The sequence below is a fragment of the Leptinotarsa decemlineata genome, unplaced genomic scaffold, assembly GCF_025532065.1.
Source record: "Leptinotarsa decemlineata unplaced genomic scaffold, Ldec_3_MD MMD2_tig00026374_RagTag_RagTag, whole genome shotgun sequence".
NCBI lineage: Eukaryota > Metazoa > Arthropoda > Insecta > Coleoptera > Chrysomelidae > Leptinotarsa > Leptinotarsa decemlineata.
In genome coordinates, this window is record NW_027412710.1 from 1,286,158 (window position 1) to 1,309,096 (window position 22,939).

At 34.7% G+C, this 22,939-nt stretch overlaps 1 protein-coding gene across 1 annotated transcript; it reads right to left on the reverse strand.

The window, feature by feature from the left end:
- Nucleotides 1–856: 856 nt before the first annotated feature.
- LOC111506450 (ADP-ribosylhydrolase ARH3) lies at nucleotides 857–18,252 on the reverse strand. Its single transcript, XM_023161517.2, has 5 exons — nucleotides 17,964–18,252; nucleotides 17,688–17,912; nucleotides 15,559–15,835; nucleotides 6,161–6,350; nucleotides 857–1,157 (listed from the first exon to the last, which is right to left on the reverse strand). The coding sequence occupies exons 1-5, from the start codon at nucleotides 18,157–18,159 to the stop codon at nucleotides 942–944; spliced, it is 1,104 nt and encodes a 367-aa protein (XP_023017285.2). The 5' UTR covers nucleotides 18,160–18,252; the 3' UTR covers nucleotides 857–941.
- Nucleotides 18,253–22,939: the final 4,687 nt, after the last annotated feature.

Sequence of the window (22,939 nt, forward strand, 5' to 3'; positions counted from 1 at the left end):
AAGTAGTGTCCTACTTAATAGACCCTCATGTAAGGTATGGTATACCCTTTTGGGATGTTTGCAGTAAACAATTTATGCATTCGGTTTTTGTCTTGCAGAAAAGGGCTATCAGGTACTTATATAAAGCGAAATGGCGGGATTCATGTAAATCCCTTTTTTGAGAACATAGAATCCTTAGTTATTTCAATATTTATATTGGAAACCGTGTCAATTATACATAAAAATAGGGAGAACTATGAATCTACAGCTACAGCCACATACCACACAAGACGGTCGAATCGTCTACCAATTCCAAAAACATTTTTGGTTCAAAACTCGTTGATATATAATGGAATCAGGATATACAATAAACTTCCCAATGAAATCAAAGAGACTCCTTTCATCACATTCAGAAAGAAATGTACAAAACTATTAAGTGATAAAGCCTATTATGACCAACGATACCCTGTAATTTAGAATGTGTGGAATTTGCGATTGTGCTGTGTGTGAAAGACATATTTTTATTCGTTGTCCTAGCTGTAACTTTTGCATATGTATGTATATATGGTTTATATTTTATTTTAATCACTTACATTTTATACATTTATCTTCACATCTTATATACTTCATGTTTATATTAATATTTATTTATGACATTGTGTTTGTAACGAGAATATTATTCTTAAACAATAAACATATTATCAATCAATCATAAACTCCTCAGAAAGGAAATATAACTCCTAAAACTAAAGAATATCGTGCAGTCATCAGCATATGTTCAGAGATGACTTCAGTGAGATTTTTTATGTATACTGTACAATAATGGTCCCGAAACCGATCCTTGTGGAACTCCTTCGATGCAGAAATAAAAGTCAAATTGTTCTCAACATAATCAATATTTATAAATAATGATAAAAATGGAACATCCCAATATTTTCTTAGGGTTACATATATTGAATATCTCATGAGGTTGTTGGGCTCACTGCTCTAGTCATAAACAAATTATCAGCGACTTCAATGATTTCCTTTGAAAACTCACAATGCCTGGCTAAATCAGAGTTTATGGCTTCTTCTCCTAAATGAGCACCTGCTATAGCCCCAGCCATGCAAGCTATCGTATCTGTATCTCCACCAAGACTGATAGCATATTGAATGGTACGTCTAAAGACATTATCCGTCTGAAATTAAAAACACATTTTGAAGTCATTCTCATTCTTATTCGATATCTTATGAAATAGTGTGATTTTTCTTAATGGACAAGTACCACCTGTTCATCTATATTTTTTCATAGATAATACAAGATATTTCTAAAATATGGTCAACTCGTGATAGTGGTAGTGGTACAATTAAGCAGTTAGTAGAAGAAGTATATACAGTGCTTTTCAGATAAAAGTATCCACCTTTAATAACTTTTGTAATACTGGTATTTAGGAAAAATCCAAAAACACGTCAATTTATGTTGGAAGGGGCAAGCATTATGGCTTATTTAAACTTACTGGAAAAGCCACCCCCTCACCCCTAGCATCATCCCTTTTTTTTTAAATTACTTCTCATATTTTTTATGTAAAATTTGGATACTCCTCTTTGAGCTGATTTCAAAAATGTTTAATACTTGTAGGTTAAAGTGGTTAGTTTAAGAGATAAACAATTTTTCTTTTAATAGCACAAATTTTACTTATTTTTACTTTCACCTTATTTGCCTGTACTAAAATGGGTTGTACAACAGTTCAAACTCTTTAATCTGTTTACCTGTGCTATTTATTCTACTTCAAAAATCCAAACAACAAAAAACTCTACTTTTTATTAAAGTTTGACATTGTCAACTAGAATTTGTAGTCACTATTGATAGTGTACTTTGATACATTATTTATTTTGTTTCGCTGAAATGGTTTACTCTTTGCAAGAAAGAATTGAAATTGTAGGTTTATACTACCAAAATAATAATTGTGCAAGAGCTGCTGCTAGAATATTTAACGAATTACATGACAGAAGACATGCAACTCATAAGTATGTAATTCAACTGATGGAGAAATTTACCACAACAGGGTCTGTTTGCAATAAAGTGCATAAGCGAGAGAGGGACTCGTAAATAACGAAGCAATCCAAGTGGCAATTTTAGGGCAAGTCAGCTTAGAGGCTCAACAACCCCAATCGTTGTCAACAATAAGTAGAGCGATCGGTGTTTCATCTTCTACAGTTTTCCGAGTTCTACATAAATTCAAGTACCACCCATACAAAGTTAAGTTGGTGCACGAGTTGAATGAAGATGATTTTGATCGTCGTCTAGAGTTTTGCGAATCAATGACGCAATTTATCAATAACAATCCACAATTGTTAAACAATATTTGCTTTTCTGATGAATGCTCATTTTCATTAAATGGCTTAGTAAATAGGAATAATTGTAGATTAAGTGATCCACATATTATGCGTGAATTCCATACACAACATCCCCAAAAGTTAAACGTTTGGTGTGGTATCCTAGGTGACCACATTGTCGGACCTTTCTTCATCAACGGAAATTTAAATGGTGAATCATATCTTGAGTTACTCAGGGAAGGGGTTGACCCACGTATTACAACAATAATAGAAAATGATGATAACCTTTCCGAAGATTTACTGGTATTTCAACAAGACGGAGCTCCCCCACACTATGCTATGCCTGTCCGACAATTTTTAAACGAAACATTCCCCGCTCGTTGGATAGGTAGAAGAGGGCAGATGATGGAGTGGCCACCTAGGTCACCGGATTTAACACCCCTAGACGTCTTTTTATGGGGGTATTTAAAAACAAAAGTTTATGCTACCCAACCAGAATCTCTGGATGATTTACGAGAGAGGATAGAAAATGAATATCGACAATTAAATCCAGCCGTATTAAGCAATGTCAGAGAGGCATTTCAAAATAGATTATACCATTGTATGGAAGTGAATGGTACTCATTTTGAACACTTATTGTAACTTCATAATAAATAGCACAGTTAAAAAGATTAAAGAGTTTGAACTGTTGTACAACCCATTTTATTACAGGCAAATAAGGTGAAAGTAAAAAATAAGTAAAATTTGTGCTATTAAAAGAAATATTGTTTATCTCATAAACTAACCACTTTAACCTACAAGTATTATACATTTTTGAAATCAGCTCAAAGAGGAGTATCCAAATTTTACATAAAAAATATGAGAAGTAATTTAAAAAAAAGGGATGATGCTAGGGGTGAGGGGGTGGTTTTTCCGGTAAGTTTAAATAAGCCACAATGCTTGCCCCTTCCAACATAAATTGACGTGTTTTTGGACTTTTTCTAAATACCAGTATTACAAAAGTTATTAAAGGTGGATACTTTTATCTGAAAAGCACTGTATAAAAAATGTTAAGCGGGCTATGAACACCAACTATTGCGATGATAGTGGTACGACAGCCTCAGTTGAAATATTTCAATTGACATTAAATATTCGAAAATCCAACTGTTTAATGATAAAATTCCAAGCTATAGTCTATCCATTCCCAATTGGAACGGCAATAAAAATAAGAGAACTACGAGGGGTGTTCATAATCACTGCCCGGCAAATGGGAAACGTATATACTACCGGTGCTTTGATGTTCAAAGCGTCCCTGGTACAGTCATAAACATTTCTGGCCTGTGGCCCCTAGTCGTCCAGATAGTTAGTTAGCGTGCTATCAAATGTAGTTGAGGAATAAAAGCTCGGCTAGCTGGACTGGCTGAATACTAATTATTTGTCCGTTTCACAATATTTCTTTATCAGTGTCGTGTGTTCGTGGGGTTAGGTGAGGTAGTGAGTGGTTTTGCAAACCCATTTTTGAAAACTTTTTCTAGAAATCAATTACCCTAACACCAAACTGATATTTTTGCACTCGACGCGCGTTTTGCTAACAAGGTCAGCATCTTCAGGAGAAGCAAATTGATACTGAATCTAAAGACAAGGGTTAGCTGTTTATATACCTAAAGTTTTTTGGTCCGATGTGGACTTTGTTTGTTAAATGATGATTATCCTAATTGATTTTTCGGTAATTAACTAGTGGAACCACTACCTGCAAATTAATTTGTCCGCTTTTTAAACTATTGTTGACAAATTAATTTGCAGGTAGTGGTTCCACTAGTTAATTATCTAAAAATCAATTAGGACCATCGGACCAAAAAACTTTAGGTATACGAACAGCTAACCCTTGTCTTTAGATTCAGTATCAATTTCCTTCTCCTGAAGATGCTAGCCTTGTTAGCGAAACGCGCGTCGAGTGCAAAAATATCAGTTTGGTGTTAGGGTAATTGATCTCTAGAAAAAGTTTTCAACTTTTACACCAAGGGTTCCAATCTCATCGTTTAAACCGATTTTTGTGAAAATCTTAGTGTTTTTGGGTACTTTCATCAATATGGCTTTTTGGAGACCTTTTGAAACAAATGATAACATTACGTTTGAGGAATCTGTGTCAATCGACAGGGATCCGGAATCTGAAAATGAAGATTTACATGTTCAAGTTCAGCGAGTAATTTTAAATATTCATGAATGCTTGAAGAAGGAAAACTGTCACACTTCACAGAATGCTATTGTCAATAGAATATGCGAGTTAACGAAACTATCTCGTTCGACAGTTCTTCGAGTCATTAAAATAGGGGATGTCATTGACCATGCAATGAAACGAAAACAAAGGAATGAAAAATTTGCAAACGTTGATGGTGCTACAAAAGATGTGATTCGGCGAACAATTTATGGTATATACCAAAAAAATGAAGTACCAACCTTGGAAATGATTTGGTATAGATTACTCGACTATCCCCATTACAATTACAAATCTTTAGAAACTTTACGATGTGTCTTATTGTCTTGTGGTTTCAAATATAAAAAATTGAACAATCGGATGGTCATAATGGAATCGACACGCATTGTTCAACTCCGACAAGAACATTTGAGGCGAATGAGAAGCTACCGATAATCCAGCAGACATTGCTGGTTATTGTTATGGATAACGCTTCGTATCATTCTCGGTTATTGACTAAAATACCAAACAATAACACAAAAAAAGCAGATATTGTTGATTTCATGCGAAATCATGACATGGAAATACCCGAAAAGGTTCCAAGGAAAAAGGTATTACTGGCGACCATAAAACAACGTAATTTCAAAAAAGAGTATATTATTGATTCGATGTGTGAAACACGTGGTCATATTCTCTTACGTTTGCCTCCATACTATTGTGTGTTCAATCCAATTGAAATGGTTTGGGCCACAATGAAAGAAATCTTGCGGAAATGTAATCAGTCACCGACTTTGAATGCTGTAGTGCTTGACAATATAAGGCGATTGGTGAATGAAGTAGGTAATAGTGATGTGTGGAAGAACTGTGTGTCCCACGTTATAAAAGAAGAGAACAAATATTATGTGCAAAGTTCCATAAATCCGATCGTTATTCAAACCGATGATGATTCCACGTCATCCGAATATAGCGAAGAAGAATTTTGATTTTTCTAGCAATTTTGTTGGCCTCTATTATTTTGTAAATATATGTTCGACGAGAATTCCGTGTGATTATTGTATTTTAGAGTTTTCGACTCGGAAATCAACTACTATAAATTTCGAAGTTTTTCATAATCACCCATGCTGGAAAAATTCAGTTGAGATAACTTTTTCATGGGGAGATCAGTTGCTATGATTGCAAGAATAAGTAACATAAGTTCTACTTTAAATGATTGATGATTATGTGAATGATATCTGATTTTTATTCCACAACGAATGTTTGAAATACAAAGTGAGTAGAGAAAATTATCTTCTGTATAATTCAGTGTTCATATAGAAGTATTTGTTTCGAAAGATTTTTTTTTCTTTTGTGTAATTCAATGTTTATATGAAAGTAGCTGTTTCAGGAGGACTTTCTTTCATTTTGTGTCTGAAAGTTACTTCTTTGCATGATCTACACGTCCATGTATAGAGTTACTTATTTTCAAATTGATTACTTCCTTCCTTTCTTTGGAAGATTCCCTCATCCTTTTTTTGTATCAAGATGGAGTAGTAGAAAGCCAAAAACTTTCTTTCCCAAAAATTAATCAACTCCTAAAAATATAACCCCTTCAATTCAAATGTTTCAGTTATATCAAACCAAATTCATATTTTTGTGTTTCAGAAAAGAGTACATAAAAAATTTAAAATAAATTTCTGTGGATAAATGTTTTACCTTTATGTGAGGGATTTCACTTTGAGCTCTTAAAAAACAATAGATGGCTGTGGGAACAGATTCATAACTGCTTATTCCGTTGCCTAAACAGAATATTACTTCTTCATCCAAATCAGTGTCAATCCGTTTCCCTAACAAATGTTCAACCACTTTTAGTTTCTCTTGGTAAGCTGTTAAAGCTGGGTCAGCGCTAAAAAAGAAACGACCGATTCACTTACTAGAAAAATTAAATACGGTGAAATACAATTTCCATTTAAAATTAGGAAAATGTATTCTTGTTTTCCAGCTATTATTATCTTCCACAACCTAAAAAACAATTAAAAATTATTAAAAAATCTATACAAATATTGAAACAGTAGACTATCGAATCTAACATGAAAAATTCTGAGGTAATAAAAATTGTATCAATAAGAAAAATGACACTAAATTAGTCAGTTACTTCTTGAATTGTAATACGATACTGTGGAAAAAATAATAACCAACTAGTCTTCACAAAAAATAAATTTCAAACTATAAAAACTACTATGGATTTAACAAAGGAAATATTATCCTGATATCCTAATATATTTAAAAAATGTCAGTAAAGTGGGAATTACATTATTATGTTGTGGTGTGTTGTAATGCTCTCTGACGTGACGACGAGTGTGCAGACTATTCTGTCGTATCGGTGCGCGTTCTGACGTTATTTCGAGTCAATACAGTGGTGGCCTTTGTAGTAAACGCACGCGAGCATCTACAATGCTTTCCTCTGATTCGGATAGTGATATTCAAGAAAATCTTGCGTGTCTGCTAATGTAAAGTTTACTTAAAAAAAAAGGAAAAAAGAGAAAATATTGGGTTCATCCGGTAAATGATCTGAGAGGTAGTCGAGGCGAATATCATTTACTAGTGATGACGAAAGATTTCATTAATATTTCAGAATGTCGAAAAATCAATTTGAGTATAACAGCGGTCGTCACACTTTTCTGGCCAAGGGCCACACAGGACAATCTGGGTGTCAGCGCCGGGCCGCTTCACATTAGGTCGCATAACAATCGCGCGTAACTTTTTATCATGGAAGTCGCGCGGTAGCCGCGCGACCTGGAATCACAAGCAAGACTGCTTGTGATTCCAGTACGTTCTAGTTCGTCAAGCCCCAAGCAAATTTTTTCAAATATCTTCAACATGGCGACGACAGGTGGAATCAGAAAACGTAGGAGAGAACAGGGCAATGGAAGCCTACTATGGGGAAGTTTGAATGAAAATTCTTGTTATTTTTTATTATAAAATCTCACCTTTGTTATAAGAGAACACTTTAATCATAGTTATAATCAACTACAGACATGTAGATAAGGTACAATCACAGTTTTACAAAAAAAAGTCAGTCGCTCCTGTTACCCGACAAATGCGGCTAATGAGGAGCCCATTAATTTTTCCTATTTGAAAAATTTTGAAACGACGTTTGAGAAACGGACTATCGTCAGTCACCGTCACCGGATTCGAACGCAAAATCTGTTTGTTTATGACATGTAGTTGACTGAATTTCACTAGTTCGGACTTCCATTGTCTACTATATAAAATGATTTGAAATCCCTGAAACAATTAAAAATGAATAGCTGAAAATAACAATTATATTAAGCAAAATAAACCTGAAATAAATGAAATAATAGTGGAATAAACTACAAGTAAAAATAGAACAATTGAATAAATAAAAACAAAATAAAAATAAAGGAATGAAAAAGAAAAATCTTTTTTTTTTAAATAAAAAGTGTAGAGATTCCAAGTCACCTTAGTTCACGACGTTTCGATTGTTAGTATCTACAATCGATTGTTAGTATCTACAATCGAAACGTCGTGAACTAACGTGACTTGGAATCTCTACACTTTTTGCTTTTATTTTCTTTTTTCATTCCTTTATTTTTATTTTGTTTTTATTTATTCAATTGTTCTATTTTTACTTGTAGTTTATTTAACTATTATTTCATTTCAGGTTTATTTTGCTTAATATAATTGTTATTTTCAGCTATTCATTTTTAATTATTCTTTTTTAATTGTTTCAGGGATTTCAAATCATTTTATATAGTAGACAATGGAAGTCCGAACTAGTGAAATTCATCATGAAACATTGTCAATCACCTTCAAACAAATGCAGTTGACTATTGAAATAATTTACTTTGTCGCGGGCCGCAAAAATACTGGCCACGGGCCGCAATTTGACGACCACGGGAGTAGAGTATGGTAGAAATGATATTAAAAAAATGCAAACCCATATTTTCTTACAAGTTCAATAAGTTCGTCCGACATCTTGTGCACAAATAAATGCAAACGACTATTCTCTAACTAGTTAACGCATCAGATTAGAAACATACTAGTGTAGAGTGTTCTGACGCGTCATAACCCCACCATCGTTCTGACGCCGATTGGGAATCGACCGATCGCCGTCACAACAGATTGCGTCACGACATACTGCACTTCGGTAATATACTTCTAAACATACTAAATGAATACATACGATATACTTGTGGCGCGTCACGACACACCACGACACAATAATATAATTCCGGCTCAATGCTTTCTTGAAGGTAATGTTCTCTTCATACGGATTAGAGGGGAAACAAATTTTTACCCGGTTGGAAATATAATTTAATCTGGGGCAATCGCAAGTAATATTTGAATAATTCAATCAACTTTTCGTTAGTACTGTCAAATTACTTTAAATAATTAGCCTAATCAAACAAAGAATTGGAGAAGATTTTGCTCTCTAAGGCATTAACTTCGGGATAAAAATAAAACTGTTTACTTCAACCTACACTGTGTCAGTAAAGGTAATACAAAAAAATATCGCACCATAATAGCTGGAGATGACATTCAATTTTTCTTCAAGAACCACTCACTTTCAATAATTGAACGAGTAATCAACTGTTATTAACTCTAATTTCAGTTCACTGCTAATTTTTCGCAAATTATATGGTTGAAACTTCATTCGTCAGCATTACATAGAAAAGATATAAGCAGAAAATTAAGAAATATCAAAAATAAAAATTTATGTTAATTGAAAGAGATATACAGGGTGATTCAAAAGTACTTTGACAAACTTCAGGAGGTGATTCCTCACAATATTCTAATATGAATTGTCCAAATAATTAAATGTCCGGAAACGCTTCGTTTCCAAGATACAGGATATTGAAGTTTTATTTTTATTTTCGTTTTTTTCAAGTAACTTTTGAAATACTGAACTTAATTAAACGAAACTTGGTAATAGGAGGTTTTTGAGGTGTCGATTTCGAACCTGATGTTCTTATTGCTCTTACTCGTAGGGGGCGCCACCTACACGTCTTTTTTTTTTAAAGATTCATAACTTTTTTGGGTGTACTTCTAGCACATTTTTCAGTTAAAAAATCGATTCCTGTATCATATCTACGTAAATAAGCTACCCTTGTTGCTAGTCGCTGTAAGCAACCGTTTTCTAAATATTTGGACTTGAAAACTTCAAGTCGATTTTTTGATAATCGATGCATGTTGAAGTTATTACGAATATTTTGCTTTTTTCACAAGAATGCTTTGGAAATAAATTTGACGTTTTACTCGTTTGAAGAGGTCATTACTGTTGGGTAAGTTCCTTTATGACATCCTTGAGCGAAATAGTTATTTTTGTATCAAGGGTGCATAATCAGTATTTGTTTTAATAAAATTTGCAAGAAATGTCTACATTTTATTTCAGGAAATTTTGAATATGTAGAATAAACTAAAATAAACGAAACTAAATTGTATTCAAATAAATTGTTGGAAGTGTCCACCCTCAGCGAAAATACAGGCAGTCAGTCGTCTAGTCATTGAATCTCGTACCCGCTCAAAAATTATTGGTGTGTTTCTTATTGTTTCACACGCGTCTACTATTCGGTTTCTTAGATCTTCCTCGTTCACTACTGGAGTCTTATAAACTAGTGACTTCAAATGTCCCCAAAAATAAAAATCTATCGGGTTTAGATCTGGGGACCTTGGTGCCCACGCCTGGTTAGGTTCTTCTACACCCCTACCGATCCATTGATTTGAATAGACTGTGTTAAGGAATTCCCTGGCTACAACGCTAAAATGGGCCGGAGCCCCATCATGTATAAACCACATGCGGATACGAATATCTAATGGTACATTCTGAAGTAGTCCCGGCAATTCATTTTCGAAAAAATGTCTGTAAGTTGCGCCATTCAGTCGGAGCGGAAGAAAGAAAGGACCTATCAAGTAATTATATATTATTGCCGCCCATACATTTACAGAAAATTGATACTGATAATGCCTTTCACTAACTGCGTGCGGATTTTCGAGAGCCCAAACATGGTTGTTATGAAAGTTTGTGATAGCATTTCGGGAGGAGTTTGCCTCGTTCGTGAAGAGTACATATCTTAAATATTGAGGATTTCCAGCCAATTTTCTCAAAAACCATTGACACATAGTAATGCGTTGGGGAAAGTCTCGTGTCAAAAGAGCTTGTACCCTTTGAATATGGTATGGATAAAACTGTTGATCGTGGATAATTCTCCAAACTGTGGACTGAGTAGAATTGACAGCTTCAGCAATTACTCTTGTGCTTGTTTCTGGATTCTCCTCGAGAGCGTTCAAAACAGCTTCTTCCAATTCTGGAATTCGGACTGCTCTTGGTCTTCCAATAATATCAGCTGCCCTCTTAAAGCTACCTGTTTCTGCCAAACGACGGTGGAGACTAGCAAATGTTGGTGCTGAAGGCAGTACTCGATTAGGAAATCGCTCCTGGTAAATACGTCTTGCTTCGCGCGCATTGCCATCCGCAAGGCCATAAACGAAATGCATATCGGCTAAATGAGCATTATTGTTCAAATAATCCATTTTTTCAAAATAAGTGTTTTCTACTTCTACTTACGGAAACTTCAACAAAACATCTAACTGTCACAAAATATGTAATTACCAAAACTACTCACAAACGTCAAATTTATTTCCAAAGCATTCTTGTGAAAAATGCAAAATATTCGTAATAACTTCAACATGCATCGATTATCAAAAAATCGACTTGAAGTCTTCAAGTCCAAATATTTAGAAAACGGTTGCTTACAGCGACTAGTAACAAAGGTAGCTCATTTACGTAGATATGATAGAGGAATCGATTTTTTTACTAAAAAATGTGCTAGAAGTACGCCCAAAAAAGTTATGAATCTTTAAAAAAGAAAAAGACTTGTAGGTGGCGCCCCGTACGAGTAAGAGCAATAAAAACATCAGGTTCAAATTCGACACCTCAAAAACCTCCTATTACCAAGTTTCGTTAAATTAAGTTCAGTATTTCAAAAGTTATTTGAAAAAAACGAAAATAAAAATAAAACTTCAACATCCTGTATCTTGGATACGAAGCGTTTCCGGAAATTTATTTATTTGGACAATTCATATCAGAATATTGTGAGGAATCACCTCCTGAAGTTTGTCAAAGTACTTTTGAATCACCCTGTATTTTTAGGAGAGATTAATTATGCTTCTGGATATTACTTATCAATATCATAAACTAGCGAACCGCCCCGGCTCCGCACGGTTGCAACGCTAATACTAAATATAAATTCAACCAAGGGAAATTTAAGGGCATGGATGAAAAGATAATTTTGTTTTATGGCTGCACCCCAGCTGGAATATTTGAAAATTCTATTTTAGTGGGCATCCACAACATTGAACAAACCTACATACAAAATAAAAAGTACTGTCTCTTGAAGCAAGTTTTGATAAGCAAGTTAGTATCATGTGAAGATGACTAAAACTAAATCTTACACTATGTTAAGAGCAGTTTAAGTCATCTCCTGATGATGCTCACTTAATTAGCGAAACTTGCGTCGAGAGGCAGCACTGTACACATGATTATTCAAATATTATTCATTATAAGAAATTTAGGAAAAGTAGAAATTACGAACATTTGCTTAGAATATCTCGAAAACAATTAAATTCCAAAAATAAAATAAGTATCATTTTCATTGATCTCAATGAGGTTTGTGAGGACGTTCAGGACCAGTCAATAACGAAAGCATTAATGTTGCATTTCTAGGACATATTGACTTGATAAGAAAATATGCAGCCTTTGACTAAGTTGTCACAAGCTTCAGAAATGAGTGCCAAAAACGTTTTCAGAATCCTTCATCTACACAAATTCCACCCTTACAAAATGTAAATGAATCATAAATTGAATGAAGATGATTTCGACAGAAGAGTTGAACCAGAATTCAGCTTTGTTGTACACCACATTTCTCAGATGAATATACGTGAATTGACGAGTAAATCCTCAAAATTTCCCAATACGGCACGCCGAATTCATACCCAATATTCCCAAACATTTAATGTTTGGGCAGGAATTTTTGATAACCATATTTTTTTCTTCCAAAGCAAACTTAGGTGAATTTGATCAACAATCAAGTTATGCCAATCAACGCCATCCAGTTAAATCGTATAATGCGGAATGGAAGGTTTTTTCAAAAAGGTGGGGTTTCTCCTCGTTGCATAGTACGTAGATAACTTTCCAGGTCTATGGTTTGAAAGGAAATGCAGCTACCCAGATATCTCGTTAATACCGCTGTATTCGAGTCAATTATGTTCAGTTCAAACATTTAATAAAGTAATTTTTTCTGTTCGAAATTAAAAAACGAACTCAAAGAAGGTAAGTTTGTTTTTCTGACTTTGCTTATTGTTGTAATGCCAAAAATGTTACAGAGTTGAATACATTATTTAAAGGACTTTTGAATAAGTATCATTAGACATGTGGGTTATTATGGGGAAAAGGTAGCTGACAAGAGATTAATTTTTACAAAGAAATATGTCTCCCTGAAAAGTAAAGTAGACTTATTTCACGATTTTTTTACCGTCTAAATATCAAATGACTTATACAGGGTGGCTGAGGTTTGCCTGTGCATGTGTCTGTCTGTTTGCTTGTCTGTATGCCTGTCTATCTGTCTGCCTGCATATATATGTTAGTTCAGATCAAATCTTGTAACTGAATTTTGAAGCAGCTATCCTCAACCGACTGAGATGAAATTTTGCACAGGCAGTAAATAGAATGACAATGCAGGGTTAGTTAGTGATGCCATTCTTCATCCAACATAGTGAACCACCCAAATGGCACACTAGTTTTTTATGCACCCCCATGAAGTCATTCTGAATCTAATGTGGCAGACCGTCCGAGACAGCGGATTAGTTTTTTCTATGCACCCCCATGATATGGATATCAAATGAAATATTTTGCTGTATTCAATTTCATAAACCAAAAACATTCCTCTTCAATATAACGAAAGCATACTTTACAATATTTCCATTTGAAAAACATGACATCACTCTGAATCTAATGTGGCAGACCGTCCAAGATGGCGGATTAGTTTTTTCTATCTCCCCCATGATATGTGTATCAAATGAAATAGTTTGCTGTATTCAATTTCATGAACCAAAAACATCCGTCTTCTTCAAGATAACGAAAGCATACTTTACAATATTTTCATTTGTCTCAAAAGATATTCAAAGTGATCATTTTTTCTATTTTTGAATAATTGGGTGAGAGAAAAAATTAAGGCTGATTCTTTTTAGGCTTCTTTGAATAGATTGAAATTATTCTGCAGGCGATTTTTGATATTTAAATATAGGGAACCACAAGGTTCCCTTCGGGAGTCCGAAAATTTGCAAACTGAACCTTCATACGACAAAGCATGGACTTTAGTCATCTCCTGATGATGCTTACTTGGTTTGCGAAAATGTACTGTCAAAACGTATGCAAAACAACATATTTTGAATTGTTATTGACGAATACTTCGCTCCCCCATTTTCCCCCCACCTTCGAACGTTAACTCCACAACACGTAACTCTCCGACACTTTTGGGTGTCATTTCTTCCTTCTCCTGATGATGCTAACTTGGTTAACGAAGATATGACTTAGTGTCCTTCTGACATGTTGGAACGATAGACTTCCATTAAACCGATACATTTTGAGACACCCTGTAGGTACACATTGAGGAACCGCACGTCGAAGTGTTAAACTGTCATATTTTTTCTTAAATCTGACTCTTCATTCATCATTATTAATATATCACTTTTGCGCTTCCAATATACAATGTTTATTGAGTCGTATTCCTAACCCTTCATGCTCAATTTTAAAATCGGCAACGCTACATCTCCCCATAAACAACGATTTATTTTACAACCGACAACACCTGCTGGCATTGGCGGCATACCATCTCGATACCATCTCCGTCTCTCTTTGCATCGATTACGTCACAAGTATCTCTCTCACTCATACAAACGCACACCTTTATATGAAACATCAATTCTTTCCCAAATCTAAGGATATTTCCCTATCTTCTACAAGGAAATGACGTTACAATTTCCCTAAAACTCTACGAAAATTTAGAAATAAGGTTAAGTATAGAAAATGAGTCAATTTCAGTCCCGACAAAACAACCGCTATAAATATCAACAATTTGTAGTTACATCCAATATTCCACGTTAGTGTCGAGGCTAAGGACGTCTACCACGTCGACGACCTGCGTTCAAATCTCATACTGATAAACTTTTTTTAATTAGGACCACGTGACTGGTACGTGACAAGGAGACTCGAGAGGTGAGGTGGAGTCTCAAGTGGACCACGCTCTATAAATCTCTACGATACTCATTCCATCCTGCATCGATTACGTCACACGTTTCTCTCTCCCACTCTCCGAAACACACCTACCTCGAGTTGGGTGTTCCACAAGGTTCCGCTCGGATGACATGAATATTGCAAAAAGTTTAGCTCTTTAGTTTAGACCTGGGATTTTGTGCCAGAACATACATTGTCCATCTACTTTTGAATTTGCCTGTACTGTACTCGCGGTAGCTTCTGATTGGTTGACTGAATGACAGCAAAAGTCCCTTTCGTGTGAACTGGGGCTGATGTCCAAAAAAACGCCAGAATGAAACGCCATAAGAAAATACATGGGATTTTGGGTGGGCATTTTCATTCACATTCCACATCACATTTTCAAGAATAATGGTCTATCAAGAATTGAATACACAACATTCTGCATGAAATCATTCAAGGAATTTTGTGTTAAATTTCAGTATACTTTTGTTTCAAAGTGACCCATAAGCATGAATATACGTTATTAGTGAAAAAAAAAAATTTTGTAAATGCTTATTTGAGAACCCAGTGATACACTGGATATACATTATTTTTGTGGATTTCATTTCATAATTGTGAAAACATTCAGAGATTTCTATGAGAAGTTGAAAATTTTGATTTGTTTTCTTCATTTTCTCCTCATATCTTTGTCATGAACTGATAAAAAATGTTACAAACGCGAAGGTCAGATGAATATCCCTCACAAGCTAAGAAAAAATTATGCTACAGTTGCCTTTTTGGTAGTCTTAGAGAGTAATATCTTCCAAACTAAATGTACTCTTCAACATCCTCTTCATCAGTCTTTTCAATTTTCTTCATTTTAAGGTAAAGCTCCAAACAAAATCTTTTGGGGTCAATTTTTTCTTCAGGGTGATGTTCTAGTGCTTGATGAATTGCTATACATTGCAGTAAAGCGCCATTTACTCCAAGAATATTTGTGTGAGTTAATTTTGTAGCATTTGCAGCTATTTCCAGCATAGTTTTGTAGTTGCTGTGACAATACAAGGCAATAGGAGCAATACGCATTGCTCCGCCGTTTCCATAAGATCCACTTCCTGAAAATAATTCCATATTACTTCTGTCTACAAAAAATATTTATAAATTTGTTAGTTACATAATTTAGAACACAAAACATGAATCAGAACTCAAAATTTGTCAGTCAGATACAGTTTGAGGGAATTGTACATCCTTTTGAGAAACAAGAATGTTATGTTGTAAAATAGCATCTTCTTTTTAAGACACATACGGATGACTTCAGTTTACGATCGAAAGCTCCAAAAATAGAAACTGGTCATCACTGTTTTTGAACAACTACACATTATAATAATACATAATAGTAAAGGAGACCATGGGTGATCAACCTTCACCCATCACATAACTTGAAGATGATGGTTGTAAAGGTGAAAACCTTCTGTACTCTTTGACTTTCTTGTGTAACTTTTTGCTGAGCGGTCGACTGAATCCCAAAATTTGTCCTATTTTGTACGGTGTCTCTTTGATAGCATTAAAGAAAAAAGATGGTGGCATTCACCACATTTTCATATTTCTCAAATAAAGTTTGTGGAGATCAAATCGTGAGGTGTAGTTTATGAAATTACTACAATTCTTCATCAAGTAACAACCGAATCAATAAAAAAATTCATCCCTTTGCTATTGGCACCATTTTTCGTGGCCTTGTGACCAAATTGTTATGTATAGAGGTTTCTAGATTATAAAAACGCCTTCAACATGATTCACAGAAACATAATTTTGCGGAAAACCCACGAAATTATTCCTCACCTCTTTCCTTTCATCAAGCAATGTTATCGAAATTCAACATTTCTGAACTTTGAAAAAAACTATCTTATCTCAGAGAGGGTTTCAACAAGGCAATCCTTTAGGTCCAGCTCTTTTCTGCCTTACTTCAAATTATTTGACGAAGTCTACCAATACCAATTTAAATTGTTGGTACCTAGACGATGGTTCTATTGGTGGTAATACAGATTTTGTACTCCAAGAATTAAAAAAAAAATTCACCTTTCTAATGAGATAAGACTTGAATTAAATTTCGACAAATGTGAAATCTTTGCTCCTTACAAATCCATTCACAATAATTTCTCCACGAATTGAAATCGCCGCAAAACACACTGGTCGTTATTGGGAGCTCCTCTCTCTGTAGAGTATTTATCACGTTACCTTACAAGGAAAATAGAGTCTTCAATTCTATTGTCATCTCGTCTAGATAGTCTCCCTTCCCATGTAGCATATTTTCTCTTGAAATACTGGTTGGCTATCCCCAAATTATTATATACCTTGAAATGCAGTCCAACTTGGATGTGTCAAAAGGAGTTACAAGAATATGATTCCACTTAACACCAATCTTTACAAAAAATTACCAATAATGAATTCGAAGAACTTAGGCCACAGAGTAATCCCGATTACAAGACAAATATAATGAAGTTTACAGCTATGAACAAGTACAAGTAAATTTATTGCAGCAGTTGTATCGCCAACAGCATATGCAGGAATAACTTTAGTGAAAAATCCTGTACTGACACCTGTCGGATATAATCCAACGCTCTTCGTGGTATTAGCCAAGGGAGTAGTTGTTTCCTGATAAGTGTCAGTCCATTAACCTACAGTTTAGGTAATTTGAGACTGGCCTGAGCGAATTGTTCTTTTAGATAATTTGAAGTATAAGTAAAATAGAATACAACGATAACATATAAAATCACTAGACTAATAGAATAGTATATTATACAAACACTGACACATACATATAATAATAAAAAATCCATATACTGTAGAATTAATAGGCCTCATTTCTAGCAGATCCAAAACAATGAAATCTTCACCTCAGATTTGTAATCAAACGACAAAAAATAGTTTACTAGAAAATCTTGAAGTTTTATATGATATATAAATTACCTAGAAATTGTTCCCTAGCTGGCTTAAACACATCTTCAAATTTGCTGTTTCTCAATTTATGGAAAACATCCACTACATTTTCACCATAACCTCGTTTTGGTTGCTTAAAATATTCATTAACAAATAACTTTGCGAGAAATTTATAATCTGGTTCTGGTTTATCGATTAGGAATTTTGCTACTGATTTCATCATAGCTGTGTCATCTGTGTATGGTTTGAAAGGTGCTGAAAAAATTGATGTTTAGTATTACAATTTTCAATGAACAACTAATTCACCTTTGAAATTTGGTTCCTCTAATTTGTCAAAATACCGCTGAAGAATGATTTTATCGCCATTAGTAAATGTATCTCCTTCATAAGGGGATCCCGTGCAATCCCCTATTAGGGATCCCAACAAACTGCCTCTGAATTTACTTTGTAATACGGAACTTTCCAAAGTTGCCATTTTGATAGTTTTTATAATCGAAGACATGCAGACACAATATGCAGTGCTATTTTTTTAGTTATATTTATATTTACAATTTACATAACTTCAATTAATTATTTTGACCTTTGACAGTTCGTCGTCTCTATTTTACAAAGATTTCGATTCAAGCTGCATTCGGCCACGGAGAGGCTATTGGGAAGTTCATTGTCACGACGTCTTTCGGACATATTACGACTAAGCCAAATGGTAAAACAAAAAGAAAGTCCTGTAGCTGTTTTCATATGTTGTTCAGGCGCGTGCCATGAGGGGGTTAATCACCCATTTCGGGCCCAATATTCACTATGAAGGGTCCATATACGTGTCAAAAAGTAAAACTTCAGTAACATTAGGCTTTCTCATTTAATTCTTTGAAAAAATAAATAAATAAACAGAATAACCTTCCAAACGAAAACAATAACTCAAAAATTAGAAAATGTGTAACTGAAAATAAATAAACAGAATATTATTCAAAACGAAAACCATAACTCAAAAATGAGAGAATGTATAACTAAAAATATATAAACATGACAAAATTACAAAAACAGGTTATAATAGATTAATGTTGTTAAATTGTAAATTCCAAATTATCCCGATGAATATTAAGCAAGACAAGTCCTGCTAAACGAGTGTTCGACATGGTTGATCTGATATAGGTTTTCAGTCTTCACAATGACGAGAAGTTGCGTTCTGCCGAGGCGACAGATACTGGTAATGCCACTTGAATTTGTAAAATAATATGAATTAAAGGGTAAATATTTTTATCACACCGCAATAATGAATCGATTCCAGTATCAGAGTTTTCGTGACAATTCTTCCAATCATTTATCCATAGTTCCAGTTCTAATGCTAATCTACGGTACAAAGAAATTTCAGATTCACTTGCAGTTACTTGGGACAGAAATGCTACCAATTTGTTTATAAAGTATTCCAACTGTACATGTGAATGTTCCAAGCAGATGGAAGGTACAACATTTGAAAAATAGAACACATCTTTATTGTTGAATCCGAATTTGAAATCCTCTATAACACTATTAAGGACAGGAAAATAGACAGTGATTCTATAATAATCCTCAGGACTATTATATTGTATATTTGGTCTCATGGTTTGTTTACCTACCACCCGTGGCATAGTAACGTCGATCTCTAACACTTTCGTGAATCTTCGTTATGTCTTTGTAGATTTTATTGAAATTGCCGTCACCTTTCTCTCTCTTTTATATTTATATTTATATATCGTAATGATCTTCTCAACGTACTAATTATCTATGGTTTTAGCCTGCAAAATTTTACTCAAGTTTACTATGAGTCCTAATACTTCTGATAAACAACATAAACTTACAATGAAGTTGGTGGAAATAAATGATACTTTCAGACAAGCAGCTTTAGATGCGGAATTTCTCTCTCTCCAATTAGATATCAAATCAAAGGATTCAATGATATTCGAAAAACTTAATGGATTTACATCTTTCAACCCACCTTGTATCACACAACTTTTTTATTCTTATTCTTTCCATCGACGTGCAATAGAACAATGTGTCTCTTAGAAGATGAATAGGAAAAGGTGATGACTTCTTTCATGATACCAGTAGCATTCCATATTGACTGAACATTTCAACTCTTCGAAATAGATAAATTAAATGCGTGATCACTGTATGGGCACTTCAAAGCATTTTTCAATTCTTGTTGCAATTCTTTAACGGCGCCTTTCTGTTCACCCAACATTAAATTGCACCCATCGGTACCAATTCCCTCACAATTATCCATATTCAAATTCAAAGATTTCATTAGTTTCACGACAGTTTGTGCTAACATTTGGCCTATCATAACTGGTTCTACCGAAGGTAGATTTGATTTTTTGTAACATACCTGAGTATGACAGATATTTGTGAGATATGGCTAACGTCTGTAGTTTCATCAAATACAATACACTAGTACTTATCTACTTATTACAATCTGTAATGCTCTTCAATATAGTGGTTAGAATTTCCTATTTACATAATTCGTTTATGTACTTGTGATGCACTGTTTGAAACATTTGGTGTAGAAATGAATATTATTGGAGTTTTTTCCCAACACCAAACCATTATTTCAACACCTCGACACGTGTTCCGATCATCAAGTGATCATTTTGAAAAGAGGAAGATCAAACTGATCTTTCTCTTGATCTTCCTCTCGAAACATGTGTCGAGGTATTAAAATAACAGTTTGGTGTTGGGAAAAAACTCCAGTAATATTCATAATTCTATCAGTTCATTTTAAGTATTTGAGCTGATGTATTCCCGACTATGTCATTCCAAGTATATAATGTATTTACATAAGTACCTGCTTCGTGAATTCGGCCGTCGGCGTGTCGGCGAACAATACCAAATAAAAACCCTGTTCACTCAACTCCACAATGTGCAACCCTGATTGCGATATAATTCATTATGGCTAGAAGCTAGAAGACTAGAAAACAGGTGTAAAAACCCATAGTTGTGTCATCATCATCATCATTTTTTGAGTTTGAAAATAAGAAATATTCGATTTTTTTCTATATGTAGTCATGGTCATGGGTGGTAATTACCCCATTACCCCCCACCCCTCAGACACGCGCCTGATATTGTTTGTTTCTTATGTTCCCGTGAGTGAAAGTAATTTATTTCGCCCATTCACCAGTTTCTAATGTCTATTATAAATTTTCGATTTATTTGTTTCATCAGTTTGTTTTCATGAGGGCTGAAGTACTTCGCATTTAAAAATAATAAGTGTTCAGTGGGAGGGGTATCAGAATGGTAGGTTATGTATGTTTTGTAGGAATCTTCTTTCGGTTGTTAGTATGCGGTGGGTTCGTCTCAGGGAGAGCGTGCAGTAGTAGATCGTGGCTTTAAAATCCAGAATAGGTCTTATGAACATTTTGTACCTGTGTAAAAGAGTCTTACTGTCGCGTCTCCCCAGTTGGTCTCTCAGCACTTTTAGGAGTCTAGCTTTTTTCCGGACTCTGTCCAGAGTTTCTCTAAGGTCGGTCTCCCAGTTGAGGCTTTTCGTGAAAGTAACCTCCAAGTAGGACACCGAGACCTGGAGTTGGAGGTTCTCTCCCAACAGTCTGAGGTTCAAGTTGTTAGTACTTAATTTGGGGCGGGTAGTGGTATTAAAGTGTCTGAATAGGATGTTTTCGGTTTTGGAAGGGTTTATTTTGATGCGCCACTTGTTGCACCAGTGCTCGAAGTGATTTATCATTGTTTAGGATTGTGTTTGTAAGATGCGGGTGTTGGGGGCGGAGGAATAAAGGTGTATTTCAAAATTTTATGAGTGGAGTGGGCGTCGTGTACATAGATTAGGAATAGGAAAGGGGCTAGAACTGAGTCCTGGGGGACTACGGATTTGAGAGTGAAGGCAAAGGCTTTTCCGACTTTAACGCGGATTTGTCGGTTGGTGAAATAGGAGGCTACTAGTCTAATGAAATGGGGAAGAGGTTGCATTTTGATAAGCTTCCGGGTCAGGCCCGCGTGTCAGACGTTGTAGAAAATTCACTGAATGAAGCAGCGGCGGCTCGTTAGAGAAGGCAAGGGAGGCTCAGCCTCCCCATAAAATTTGAGGCTATTCATCGCAGTAAATTAAAAGATATTGACAAATAATTACCATTATTATTTTCTAAAAATGCTTGGTTATCATTACTTTACCGTTAATTTTTAATATAAATACATGATATGCCCGAAAAAACACTATCACTCACTACGTAGTATGTACCACACTGTATCCTGCATCAACAAAACTCAAACGCACCGCCCATGAACGAATAACAAATAAACCATCAACTCGAAATAATAAATGCCATACGTTGCAATGGAGCCAAGCCTCCAACCGCTTTAAAAAACACAAGCTTCACGAGACCGATCCAACCAGCGACATACGTCTCGATTTGTAATTTCAGTTGCAGAAATTATAGCGTTAGAGGAGGCTAGCCTCCAGTTGGTCTCCGTTAGTGTACGACTTCGTTTGTTTTTAATTTAATTATTCGGACGAGATGCCGTGACGGACCGGGACTGAAAATTATTTCGGTAAATCGTTTTAGCGTTTCTTGATAATATTTGTTATTTGTGTGTAAAACAGGCAGTATTGTATTTTAGCAATGCTTTTTGGTAATATTTTTATTGCGTTTTAAAGTGTTTTCTTTCAATTTCAAGGTGTTTTCAGGTTTTCACTTTTCGGTAAGTTTTTTTTTCATTTATTATGGATAAGTTGGACGAAATTAAAAAATCTGACGATATAGTCGATTGGTTGCTGACAAATAATTTCAAGTCTTTATCTTATAATAATAAATTTTATGTCATTAAAACTCTGGGAAAGCCTCAACCAAATTTGATTCCAATTTAAACGTCAGATAATCGACAAAATCGAGGATTTAATATTAGTTGGTACGATAAATGCGATTGGTTAACCGACTCCATTAAACGAGAAAAACTTTTTTGTTGGCCCTGTGTTTTATTTTCCGTACAAACCAATTGAAATAGGATACTCCGATTTAAAAAATTTACCTCGTTCTACAGAAAGACATTTTAAATCTAAGGACCATATATTTTCGTCTTGTAAATTAAAATTGTTTAGCGTACAAAATATAGCAACAGATTTAGATACAGCTCAAAAAGAGGCCATAAGTTCTTTTAATAATCAGGTTAGGGAAAATCGGTCGAATTTAAAAAGACTTATCGATATTACGATTTATTTGGGTTCCCAAGAATTAGCTTTTCGTGGACATGATGAAACCGAAGATTCGATTAATCGCGGCAATTACAAGGATCTTTCAATG